The sequence below is a fragment of the Amblyomma americanum genome, chromosome 9, assembly GCF_052857255.1.
Source record: "Amblyomma americanum isolate KBUSLIRL-KWMA chromosome 9, ASM5285725v1, whole genome shotgun sequence".
NCBI classification, from domain to species: Eukaryota; Metazoa; Arthropoda; class Arachnida; order Ixodida; family Ixodidae; genus Amblyomma; species Amblyomma americanum.
Window position 1 is genome coordinate 3,797,990 of NC_135505.1, and position 14,010 is coordinate 3,811,999.

The following is a 14,010-nucleotide window of genomic DNA, read 5'->3' on the forward strand; positions in this document are numbered from 1 at the left end:
AAAGACTGCGAGAAATGAATACTATTCAAATCTGTTTGTATATCGCCTTGCTAAATACCCCAGAGAAAAATGAAGGGAACTAAATACACTCAAACAAAGAATCCCTAACAAGTCTCGAAATCGATAGTTTTGCTAGCTCAGGAACCGATCTCGCTAATGCGTTCACTGAATGAGACGTTAGTCACCGTTCCAGTGTTTTCGCAAGTAGTTATTATTTTTTGGGTGGAAACACCTCAGAATCTCTGCCGTTCGAGCCAACTGTCAAACCAGAGGTATATTTCGTTTACAATAGCCTACAGAACACACTTCGCCTCGAGGATAATAACATCCAGAGCAGGCCTGCGAAATACATCCTTCCCGAAATAGTGGAGTGTTTGACGCAAATTTATAACTTAGCACTTCAGGCAGGCATCTTTCCTGCCGATATGCAACTGGCAAAGGTGGCAGCAATTTATAAGAAAGGCGATAAAAATGTCCTTGGATATTACAGGCCTATATCGGTCCTACATATTTTCAAAAAATTTGGGAGATTACTGATACTAAGGCAGCGAAAATTTATTCACAAGTATCATTAATAACTGAATATCAAAACAGATTCACACCCAACAGATCGACAGAACACAACCTACTTGCACGGAAAGAATACGTGCTTAACTGTTTTGAAAGGAAGTTACTCGCGCTTGATATTTTTTGTCAACTTCACCAAAGCCTTCGAGAACATTAACCACCGTAACCTTTTCGCAAAACTGGAACATTATGGCATTCGCGGGCCACCGCTGAACCTTATCATATAATATCTAGGCTCGATATCTCAGTATGTACAAATTGACTGCCATTGCTCCAAAATATTAGCCATACAATATGGTTCAATAAAACTTGTTGCTGGGCTAGTTGGTGACGCATACTTGAGTACAGATGCAGCGCAAAAGAGACGGGCACGGGAGGGAAACACGACAAAATAGAACGCTACTAACAACTGGCTTTATTTTCCGTAACAGATGTCAATATATACGTGTACACATGGCATGCGCACATGACACTAGGTCGGCTCTGGGCTTCTTGACAGAAAAAAAAGAGAAATCTGATTACATATCTACAATCGCAGAAATAACGAGTATCAAAATGTATCATCAGTGCTGGTCTCTTTTGCGCTACATCTTTATTCAAGCAAATACTAGCCATAACAAGGCGCACCTCAGGGTAGTATTACGGGTCCCTTGCTCTTCAACTTATATGCAAACGATATTCCTAACTTGTACGACAAAGTGACTTACATCATATACGCGGACGACACAAGCCTTTTCTTTAGATCCGATAATCTCCAATGACTTACACTGAAAACCAAGCTCTATCCCCCTTAGAAACATGGTCACTCAACAATGCTTCAAACATAAATAAGAAAAAACTGCTGTGTTGCTTTTTTATATCCGCTCCCAAATTATTTAGGTCATGATACTATCAGATAAGTAGATAGATTTAAATCTCGACATTCTGTTTACATCGACAATGACATGGGGTGCCCATGTAGGAGCTCTCTCTCTTACCCTTTCTCGATCTACCAGAATTGTCTATTGCCTTACAGAGGTTTTGCCCTTGGAGGTCAGGATGAATCTTAATTACGCGTTTTTTTATTCATCTTTAAGTTACTGTTTTTTTTGTGGGGGAAATGCGACTTTGACGAATATTAACAAACTTTCTATTCTAAAAAAATTGCTGCATGCTTCTGGTAATTTACTTTATGATTCACCGATCACGCCATTTATCCACGAGAACAGGATTGTGTCTGTGAGACTCTTGTTTGATTACAGGTTAGCATCTTTTATAAGCGAACAATGTCCAAAGATAACACCCACTTTTCTAATCTTGTTACACTTACACCTTGCCGATCTTATGACATTAGAAGCTGTGGCTCGTATGCAACCCCACATATCAGAACCAACTATGGTTACAAGATGCTCGAATCTATCCTGCTCGGTTTCTAAACACATCTTTGTCTAATGAATTTAGTACTATGTGGCTGTCTTCAATTCGCAACCTGTATGTCTAACTGCACTGTTAACTGAAACATTGTTTTTGCAGGAAAGCACCATGCTCGAAATCCTGTTTGTTATAGTATAAGAATGTAGCGTCTATTTTTTTTTATATTTACAGTAGCAACTGGTATTATCAATATATGACCTGTTCTTCATAATGTTGCTGTCATGCTGAGTTATTTTGTACCGAGTGTAGTGTCAATTTTCTACTCCTGAGTGCTCATACGTCAGTCAATGTCTATGTATTTTTTCGTGCATCTTGTGTTGCTGCCAACATTCAGGCACGGCTAGGCTTGTCAAGGGGTCGTGGAACACTGCTTTTTTCTCGCCACCTACCTACCTACCTACCTACGTACCTACCTACCTACCTACCTACCTACCTACCTACCTACCTACCTACCTACCTACCTACCTACCTACCTGCCTGCCTGCCTGCCTGCGTGCCTGCCTGCCCACCCGCCCGCCTGTCTGCTTATTCCTGCCTGCCTATGTCTGTCGATGGATGGATAGAGGGATGCATGGATGGATGGACGGATGGACAGACGGACGGACGGAGGGACGGACGGACGGACGGACGGACGGACGGACGGACGGATGGACGGATGGATGGATGGATGGATGGATGGATGGATGGATGGATGGATGGATGGATGGATGGATGGATGGACGGACGGACGGACGGACGGACGGATGGATTGATGGATTGACGTACGGATGGACGGACCGACGGACGGACAGACAAACGAGCGGGCGGGCGGGCGGACGGACGGACGGACGGACGGACGGACGGACGGACGGACGGACGGACGGATGGATGGATGGATGGATGGATGGATGGATGGATGGATGGATGGATGGATGGATGGATGGATGGATGGATGGATGGACAGACGGACGGACGGACGGACGGACGGACGGACGGACGGACGGACGGACGGACGGACGGACGGACGGACGGACGGATGGATGGAGCACGCGCTGAACGCGCTACGAAGTCTCGTTGGTTCGAACTGAATAAAAGTGGCGCCAGTGAATGGTCTGTGGTCTTCGACTTCGTGAAGTATGTTTCTGTAGTGATGCGTACATGAGTAATACCGTGGCAGCGCTGCAACATGCTCTCGTGTTCCATTCTTAAAGAGGAAGCTTAAGCATCCTTCATCTTTTTTATTGGTGTCCCCATCGAAATGCAGCCGCGGGATAGGGCCCACACGCCCCTTAATGTGCTTGTAAGGGGCATTGATTGCCTAAATAATGCAGCGATGGCGTAGAGGTAGAGCGTCCGCCTAGTGTGCAAGAGGACCGGGGTTGTTTTAGGGCTCCTTTGTCTTGCGGAAAGGTTTATTATGGCCAGACGGGACGGTGCATTAACATCAGGCTGAAAGAGCACGAGAATTCGCTCGACATCAAAAGATCCCCTTCCTCTAACTTAGTGCAGCACTGCCGCGTTTGCAAAGATGGAAATGACGACCCTTGCCTGCCTGATTTGCATAATAGTGAGTTCGATACTGCAGCAGCAATCAGGCAGGCCGGGAAATCTTTGAAGTTTATTTCATTGCCAAGAACCCTGACACGTGTGTGCGTTTTTAACCTTATATATTTCACGTGATTGCAGAAAGAAAACCAGCGCAAGAGACGCGGGGAGACAGAACAGGAACACAGGACGACGCTGGTTTTCTGTGTCTCCGTCTTTTGCGCTGACGTTCTGTGTCTCCATCTTTTGCGCTGGTTTACTTTCTGCAATCATGTACCGACTCGCCCAGCTCACCACCCTACTGAATATTTCACGTGGTTTTTCAATAAAATTAAGTTCCTAGACAGCCCCCGTGTGGTCTTCTATGCCCTGGTTCGTAATCCGTGTAGCGCTGGTCCATATTGTGAATCATTGTATAACATTAACAGTAAAGTAATAGCATGGATAAAGCATACCTTTATTTATGAAAACTAAAATTAGTGGTTAGTGGTGAAATGTCGGACGAAGTTGCTGTAACTTCAAGTGGCTCACAAGGGTCAGATTTAGGATCACTTTTGTTTGTCATTTTTATAAATGGCGTTTTCGCTGCTATATCGTCTACATTGAGGCTGTTCGCAGATGACTGTGTTTTGTACCGAACTGTTGCTGATCGTGCTTACAGTGATGTTTTGCAATGTGACCTTTACAGAATTTCGGAATTGTGTGATGAATGGGGCATAACAATTAATCTCCGGAAAAGTGTTCATATCTGTTTTCCTAAAAAAAGGTCACCTGGTAATTTTCTTTACTGCATTAACTCTGTGAATTTGTTGTCCGTCACCGAATACAAATATCTCGGTGTGCATTTAACTAGTGGTTTTTGTTGGCATAGGCACATTAATTACATAACAGCAAAAACAGGTCGAATTTTGAGTTTCTCACGCAGGAATGCCAAGTGTTTCACAAAATAAAGAACTGCTATACACAACCAGCGTAAGGCCTACACTGCAGTATGCGTGCACAGTATGAGACCCTAAAACTAAAAATGATATTGATAAATTACAAAATGTCGAAAACCTGGCGGTCCGTTTTGTTTCAAATACTTACAGCAGAAATTTCAGTGTTTCAGCAGCGCAGAAGTCGTTAGTATGGGTTTCACTGCAGAGATGCAGATACGTGCTTAGGCTGAAATTCTTCATAGCTTTCAAAAAGAAGTATCGACCGTGACCATTAGTTATTTCCGCAGGCTGTGTATCTGCAAGACACTTTCAAAGTAAAAGAAATAAATGGAGAACTGATTTAAGAAAAATGTCATTTTTTTACCAAAAACAATAAATAAATGGAAGAAGAAACTGGTTCCAGGGGGGGGGGGGGGGGGCCGCTGCAAGCAGCCGTCTCGAACTGACGCACGTTCGCATCGCTCCGACTTTTCGAAGCTTTTTGGCCCGGACGTTTTTGGGCTAGGCTCCCAAAAATGGATGGGCCAGTGCCATCGTTTTCCTTGTCACCTGTGGACAACAGTTTCAACGCTTCCATTTCGAAGACTACCACAGGAAACCATACGGATACATCCGATACGCCCACCGCCGATGCCGCCAACATGGCTCCCGGGGAGCCGCAGCAAGCCGCCGAGGCAACATCGCTTCGTAGCGGCACAGATAACGCGGCGCAATCTGTCGCTGTGCTTGACGCCGACGCAAGCATGACGGACGACGAATCCAGCCAAGTGGTTGCGGCGATACCTGTCTCCAATCACTTCTCTGTTCTTTCCACGGAAAACATGCCTGGAAATAACCATTCTCAGGTAGGATCTTGCACTTTTCCATTTTCGAAATTTGCCAAGCAGCCTAGAATGGGGTTAGGCACTTCTCAGATAACTCAAGAAAACGCTCGCTTGGTGAACAAACGACACGGCGTAAAATTTGGCCGCTCGCAGACAGCAATAAATGGTTGCTACGCGGATACGCATTTTCAATCGTGAGGCCCTTCCTCGGCTCCCATGGTCACCACATTCGGCAGAACCGATCACTCCGCTGATAATGACCACTCTGAAGAGGATGACTGTCCTGTTAGGCGAAAGAACAAAGCTACAGCTGCCAATCTAACCTGTGTTAAACATACTGTGATAATGAAGCTAACTTCACCTGGACAACTAGGCTCACTCCCCGCACACTGGCTGCACAGAGCCATTGCCGATGAGCTTCAAAAAAATCCATTTTCACTCAGGCTTTCAAGTACGGCCTCTTGAAAGAAGCAACCAGTTTGCGGTTGACGTATCGCGTACGCATGCCAGGGACCATCTTCTCGGACTGCAGTCTGTCTTAATTTCTGGAAAGCCTACATCTATACAAGCCTATGAAACCATTCGCTCCGGCCAGATCCGCGGGGTCGTATATCGGGCCAACGGGCTAACAAGCGAACAGCACATGGCCAACCTCACGTGCTACTCGTGCACGGTAATCAGTGCCAGGCCAATGGGCAAGAACGGAGCAGCTCTCATCACATTTGAGGGCTCCAGCCTTCCCCGCAAAGTCCATCTATACAGCATACTCCTGCCGGTCATACCTTATCACCCGAAATCTGTCATATGTGAGACCTGCCATAAAATCAGACATAGGACAAATTCGTGTCCACTAGTCGACCAACGTCGATGCTCGTTCTGCGGTCGCCCCGCACATGGCAACCTCGAGGTATACCCGACAGAACCACTATGTCGTAATTGCGGAGGTCAACACGTAGCTACGGACCCGAAGTGCCCTGTTCGGCGACAGGCTACCAAAACCCTGAGGAACGGCATTGTCCACCGAATCCGAGTATCGCGACGAAAGGAGCGCAAGCAACAAGCCGAGCTTCTACATGGCAACGAAACGTTTTCGACGGCTGCGCACAAGAGCCCTGCCAGCGCACAGCGATCACCCTCGGAGCAAATTGTGCTTGTTAAGGAGGACTTCCCTCCAGTACAAAGTCAGCCGTTACCAAAGGAACGAGGCAGTGAACATAAAACTAGAGGGAAAAATGCGCACGGCCGCTCTACACAAACTGAGAGCACTAGTCTAAGGAATGCCACACCTCCATCCCTAACGAGATCTCTTGAGCATTCCGCGACGGTGCCAAAGCAAGCACACATACTCCGTGCTTATGCTGAAACTCTCCGTGCTACACAGCGCGGTGCAGAAACACATCTGGCGCAAGTTCGCTCACGCACGGTGCACTTAGATGAAGACCAACTCAAGCACATTATCGAAATGGTCACTGCTGAGGTAATCAAGCGCATGCTTCCACTCTTAGGACTGTCGCAGGCTTCTCCGAATCAAGAGCCCGGAATTGGGCACACATCATATTCTCTTCCACGCACCTTCCAGTTTCAAAATGGCGGGCACTAGCGCGAAACCTCATGACATTTTTGCTTCGGACTCTCCTATATGGTTCTTACAATGGAACTGCCGGGGAATCCGTCGCAAATAAGCAGAACTTCAAAGGAGACTGTCCATCACGCCGACGCTTCCTCTAGCTATCCTGCTTCAGGAGACTGGTAGTAACAGGCCCAATCTAATAGGGTACAAACCTTACTGCACCCCTTCCATAGAGCACCGACGTCCTGGGCCAGTATTGCGATCCGCGAATCCAGTAGCCTATGGGCAGGCATGCGTACTTGTTCTCTCTCGCGCTTCCCACACCGAGCTTGATACGTCCGCGTGGTGCACGCAGACGCAAGAGGTAGCGGGAGTGCGCCTTACATTAGAAGGGGACCAACAAGCATTGGTTTTTTCGGTTTATGCCAGATCCTTCGGTACTACGACATATCGAGTAGATATATCTTTTATAGAACACTTCTTAAGGATATATCCTCAGGATCGCGTTATAGTTGGGGGTGATTTTAATGCCATGCACACCAGCTGGGGATATCATCGCTCAGATGCTAGGGGAAGGCATCTATGGCAGCACATTGTCAAAGATAAACTGACCATCGTTAACGACCTTACGTTGCCCAGTCGCTGTGGCCAGCACAAAGGTCAACAAGACACTTTTCCAGACCTGACACTTGTTTCCCATCCTAATGAGATCGTATGGTCACGGGCTGATGATGTCATGGGCTGTGATCACTATCCCGTGGTGGTGTCATGGGCCCCTCGAGGGCGAAAGTCACTAAAGCGGCAACAACGCCATCGAATAGAGGAGCACGTCTCATGGGACGATTTTCGCAGAATGCTTGGTGAGGTGAACGTTCCCACAGAATTAGACGAACTCAATACTTAGATCAACGCTGCCAAGAAGAAAGCCACAACGAAGCTTTTATTTAAATACGATGCCCCGAAGCCGGACTCCCACCTTTTAAGTCTGTGGAATTGTAGGCTTCGTGCTCTCAAGGCGTACCGCCGCTCTGGTCGGACATCCCACCGTAGGCGCGCCCTCACCCGCATTACTCAAGAGGTCGAGCAGTATACTATGCAGCTCGCTCTCCAAGATTGGCAGCTGCTGTGCCACTCGCTCAATGGAACAGTTAACTTGTCGAAGGCCTGGCACATATTTCGAGCTATCCTTGGACGCAAAAGGCCGATTCCCCCTTCCCAAGGCATGGCCCTGAAATTGAACGTCTCCCCGGCTGATCTAGCTATACAAGCAGGGAAGGTCTTTTTTCCCCAACCTGAAAAGGCGGATGCCTTGCCTGCGGACCCCGTCTCAGATACATCGAATGATTACGACGTTCCCTTCACGTTAGACGAACTGAAGGCAGCCTTGTATGACTCAAACCATAAAAGTGCCCCGGGACCGGATGGTGTACGCTATTCAACACTTCTTAACCTTCCCAAATCACATAAATTTGCTTGTTGAAAGTATTCAACGAATGCTGGACCAACGATGCTCTTCCCCCTGCCTGGAAGGAGTCAGTTGTCATACCAATTCCAAAACCCGGTAAGCCAAGTCGGACCTTACAAGACCTCAGGCCGATATCGCTGACGTCCAACCTTTGTAAAGTCATGGAACGTATGGCTCTGAGAAGACTTGAATGGTACTTAGACAAGTTCAACGTCCTGGCTGCTATGCAAGTAGGTTTTCGACGAGGACTCTGCGCGCAAGATATTCTCAGAAGGCTTCATAACGACGTTCTCGCATACCCTAGCAGCGCACAGCTCCGGGTGGTTGTTGGGGTTGACGTCAAAAAGGCTTTTGATTCCATGCCCCTCTCTACCATACTTCAACGGCTCCAGGAAGTGGGGATACGCGGGAACCTCTACCGCTTCGTGAAAGCGTTTCTTGCGGACAGAACTTTCTCGGTAATGGTTGGGGTTACTCAGGGTGCACGGCAGCCTAACCGAACCGGCGTACCCCAAGGCGCCGTCATATCTCCGGCTCTTTTTAATATCACGATGTCGGGTCTTCCGCCAATTCTAACGTCGATACCCGGTCTTAATTTTGCCGTGTATGCGGACGATATAACGCTCTGAACCAATTCTGGGCCCCTGCGGAGCAGGAATTAGCCTTGCAGACAGGCCTTAATGCCGTCCACGATTACATCAAGAAATGTGGCATGAAAACCTCTCTGGAAAAAACCGAGTACGTGGCTGTCATAAACGGTCCGCGGCTGCGAGCCGAGGCCGAACGAAATCTTATCTCTCTTCATTTAGGGGACTCGGTTATTTGCCGGAAACAAACAATCCGTATACTCGGAATGCTTATTGACGAGGATGGAGGAGCCAAAAGCTGGATTCATAACACGGTGCTTAGTGCCATCAGGCTTTACATCTTATGCGCCGCTTCTCTGCGCGTGGGTGGGGAATCAAAGAGGTGGGACTCCGTCAGATAGCCCTGGCACTCATAACATCAAAAATACTGTATGCATATTCCTACATGCGGCTTAACGCGACCCAACACCTTCAGCTTGAGCGAATCAATCGGAAGGCGATGTGCCTTGTTACTGGCCTACCACAGTTCTGCCCAGTGGAGGACCTACACGCATGCAGCAAAATCAATGCCCTACAGGATCTGGCAGAGCAGCACTTGCAAGCCCAGCGAGTCCGTCTCTCCACAACGGCGGCTGGCCGTCAGATCCTGCGGGCATTAGGCTACAACACTGACAAATTATAGCTGCTGTCGTCTCCTGCCCCACCATGGGAACTAATCGATTTAGTAGAGGGTATGCCACTACCAAAGAACATGAGTTCAGCTAATCCCCAAAGGCGCAAAGCTGCCGCTAAACGTCACGAGAAGATGTCATACAAGCTAGCCCAGGAAGGGGCTATCCAACTATGTACAGACGCCGCTCAGTTTCAACTTGGCGCCGCAATAGCTTGTCACGACTCTGAGTCAGATACCACAATAGTTGAACTGCTCTCCGAAGAACACACTGTCACTAATCTCGAGCTCATTGCCATACGCCTTGCCATTACTCGAATAGTAGATCGACAGGATCCGGCTCCATGCACCTATCATGTTTACACTGATTCACAAGCAGCGTACACCGCATGCCGCGCGGGGGAGCAGACTATGCCGTTCTTAGCGCAATTCGAACGGAAGCCCGACGCCTGCGAGAGAAGGGCTACACTATTGTTATTAGATGGATTCCTGCACACGAAGGGATCACTGGAAACGAAAAGGCACACCAGGCAGCGCGCGCTGCAGCCCTTTCCGCACCTTTGCCTGGATGCACACTCGTTTCCGCTTCTTGGGCCCGTGATGACGTTGCACATCCGTCGTCACCTCCTATGGATAGGGCCGAGACATGGCATAGCGCACAATGCTATCGCCGCCGCATCCTCCAGCACTTGGCGAACCCTGAGCAATTATACCGCCGCCCACCTAGAACTTTCCGAAGGGTAGAGGCGGTACTCCTCCGACGCGCCCAGACTGGCCAGCTTCCGTCGCCAGCAAAGCTCAACCTCATCAACCCGCACTCATACCCGACCCCTCAATGCCTGGCATGCCCGGCCAGAGGCACGGCCGAACACCTTTTGTGGCACTGCCCTGCTTTTGACGTGGTGCGGGAGCGAGCACTTCAGTCCCTGGGTGGACACCGACCTGGCACCTTGCAGGAATAGGTCGATCCACCATTACACATCGGATCATCGGACGCACTCCGGCTCTGGCGGGCTTTTCTCCTATACTTCAAGGAAGAAGAAGGGCCTGGCCGTTTCTTCGCAGAGCCGACCACAGGACCACCCCACTTTGAAGAAGAAGTGGAGACCGGCCCTCCTCCCCCTCCCCCACCTCCACCCCTATGAAGACCCTCATTTCTGTCGCAAGGCTAGGCCTATTTTATGCAGAAATAAAGACGTATAAAAAAATGAAAGAAGTTGCCCCAGGAAGTCGTTTTAACAAAATCTTATGAATAGTTTGCCGCGTTGCTGTAATTTTATACTTGTTTGTTTGTACCAAATTATGTTGTAATGTATTTTCTGTGACTATTTTTTTCATATCCCTGCCACTATGTCGTATGATTGTTGCAACTCTCTCCCCCCAACTGTAATGCCAAACAGGTGCAGTGGGTAATTTGATAAAAAATAAATAAATGAATAAATAAAAATTAAACAATGCAGGCAGATCTAGAATAACTTCCATTTGGGCTGGATGGCTCGTACTACTCGAGAAAGGAAACAATAGCTCTCACAAAGACGGACACAACAGAAGAATTACAAGCGCTTGTACTCCATGGTTCATCTGTTGTGTCCGTCTTTGTGGGCACTATTGTTTCCTGTCTCAAGTAGGCAGATTTAAGCTCCTGTGTCTAGTATTAGCCTCCTCTTACAAATCTCGACTCATGGCGCATAGGTAAGATTAGAGCTTAAAGTTTTATACATTTGCGAGAACATTTTTGCAGGCTAGTTGGTTCATACTGACAGAGGTTTACAGCGGGCTTCCTGTGTTTGTCAGTCTGGGCTGTACACCACTGTCGTTATACATTTCCCTGTCTCCCTCTCCCGCAGGCGAGGCGTGTTGGTGGACCATTCACCCGGCCTCCAAGCAGAGGTCCGAGGGAGAGAAGGTCCGTGTCGGAGACGACCTCATCCTCGTCAGCGTAGCCACCGAGCGGTACCTGGTGCGCATGCGTTCCCAGCGAACTATGCTTTCTTTCCAGCTACGCGCACATGATGCGCTCAGGGCACGTAACGAGATCCAGTGGCGCCTTAAACGGCATGCTTCCGAACAGCCAGCTTTCATTGCGCACAGCCAGTGCTTTCTGAAAAGACGCAGAGCTTTCCTCGCGGAAACAGAAACCGCGTCGTGTGAGGCGGATGTTTGCTGGCTGAAGTTTTGTGTTCGCCGTTAGTATGAACCTGAGAGTGCAGACCCTTGAGAAGTTTCACGACGATCAGTAAAATGAAATTTGACGTTTCGGTGCCCAGGACAGGGGCCTTCTTCACGATGGAATCGCACCAAGAACGTTCGTCATTAAAACCTAGAGTAATCGCTGGAAGGATGACGCGTAAATCGGGTTAAGATTGTCCTCGTTGCGATTAAGCGTGTGTGCCGTTGTCTGTGTCACCAGAGATTCGAGATGAAGCCGTGATGTTGTAAGTTTTTCTTTTTCGATGACTGTTGCCTTTTCCCAATCGATTTTGTGATTTTGCGTGACTGCGTGCTCTGCCAAGGCGTGATTGCGAGTTTTTTCACTCTGCACATCACGAGCACCCGCCGCGGTGGCTCAGTGATTAGAGCGCTCGGCTGCAGATGCAGCACCCGGGTTCGAACCCGACCGCGGCGACTTCGTTTTTATGGAGGCAAAGCGCCAAGGCGCCCGTGTGCTGTGCTATGTCAGTGCACGTTAAAGATCCCCAGGTGGTCGAAATTATTCCGGAGCCCTCCACTACGGCACCTAGCTCTTTCTTCCTTTCTTCTTTCACTCCCTCCTTCATCCCTTCCCTTACGGCGCGGTTCTGGTGTCCACCGATATATGAGACAGATACTGCGCCATTTCCTTTCCTCAGAAACCAATTATTATTATTACATCACGAGGATGTTGTTGTAAGCGCTTCTTATTACTCCCAGTTTCACCGATGCAGACGCCGTGGCAATCTGCGCAAGGTTTGGCGTAGGCAACTCCTGAGACGTATTCATGGTTAACGAGCGCAAAAAAACGAAGACGTAAAGATATTACATATATTGATATTAAAAAGCCCTTTGACACAGTTAATCACAAGATTTTACTCAACAAAGTTAGCAGTTATGGATTCAGGCGTAAGTTCCTCAAATTACTCAAAACTTATCTTAGCGACCGCAAGCAGCATGCAGTAATTGAAAAATATACATCTCATCACAAACCGTATTAACGGCGTGCCACAAGAATTGCTTCTTTGGCCCATGCTGTTGTCACTGTGCATAAATTATCTTCTTGCAATCCTTACGTATTCCCAACCTTTAACGTATGCTGACGATACCGCTCTTGTATTCATAGCACAGAATTTGGATGAAATACAGGTTAAAATAAATGCATAGCTAGACAATGTTTTTACGTTGTTCACGTCCAATCAAATTAACCTTAATCTCGGTAAGACTAAGAATACTGTTTTTCATCCCATAAAAAAGCAGCTGAATACTGAGAAACTCTACGTATCATTCAGCGGCGCAATCTTTTGGTCGGCGTTCCTTTTTCTTCATACATGAAAACTAGAAAAAGGTAACTCTTACAAATATTTAGGCATTTTATGTGAATCGGACATGCTCTGGAAAACACACATTAAAAACCTTTGTTCGAAGCTCGCATACATATGCTATTTTCTACTGAAACCTCGTGAATGTTTTGCATATCCCGTTATACAAATTCTTTAGTTTTCGTTCTTTCATAGTCACCTCTCTTACTGCGTTGAGTCATGGGGTGCGACTTTCACAACTTATCTCGAGCCCATAATCCGTCTTAAAAACGTGCATTACGAATTATTACATCTTCAAGTCCTGGTCAGTACAGTAGATCCCTTTATCATTCTGTCCGTGTGCTGCCGTTTAACGCATTATACGAATTGAAAATTGCACAAAATATACACAGAAACGTCGAGAGCAATTTATTTTTTTTTAAATTTAATTGTAACTTTCTTTCAGACACAAATGGTCTAAGATGACCGAGGAAAAGGCAGATGCTCTCTGCCTGACGAAGGCCCTGTCACCCATACAGTGCTCGGAATTCTACAAAGGATTACAACATTATACAAGTGCTAACGCAATAACAATAAAAATAAAATGACATTCAATACAAAGTTTAGTTCGTTTTCAAAACATGTATGCTTAATGCTTTGAATTGGACAGTATGTACGTTCTGAAGGCATTTTTGAACCTTTTGAATGCGCTACATTGCTGAGATATGTCAAGAAAAGATGGGTGTGTATTTAGAAAGTTAGGGATTAAATATGACAGTGTTTGTGTACCATAGCTCGTTCTTATGGCGGGTAGTCTAAAGAAGTTCTTTCGAAAGTTATACCGCGTAGTAAACTTCGCATGATTTCGTTCCTAATATGAGTATCAAGTTTCAGCTCATATAACTGGTGTATTTTTAGCACATTATGTCTTAGGAACACCGGGCCCTGTGTTCCAGACGCT

At 47.3% G+C, this 14,010-nt stretch overlaps 1 protein-coding gene across 1 annotated transcript in view; it reads left to right on the forward strand.

Annotated features, from left to right (window-relative positions):
- Positions 1-14,010, forward strand: part of RyR (Ryanodine receptor) — a 1,185,515-nt gene that overhangs the window by 215,426 nt on the left and 956,079 nt on the right. Inside the window, 1 exon segment of the mRNA XM_077638630.1 lies at positions 11,406-11,518. Within this exon segment, the coding sequence (XP_077494756.1) occupies positions 11,406-11,518 (113 nt within the window).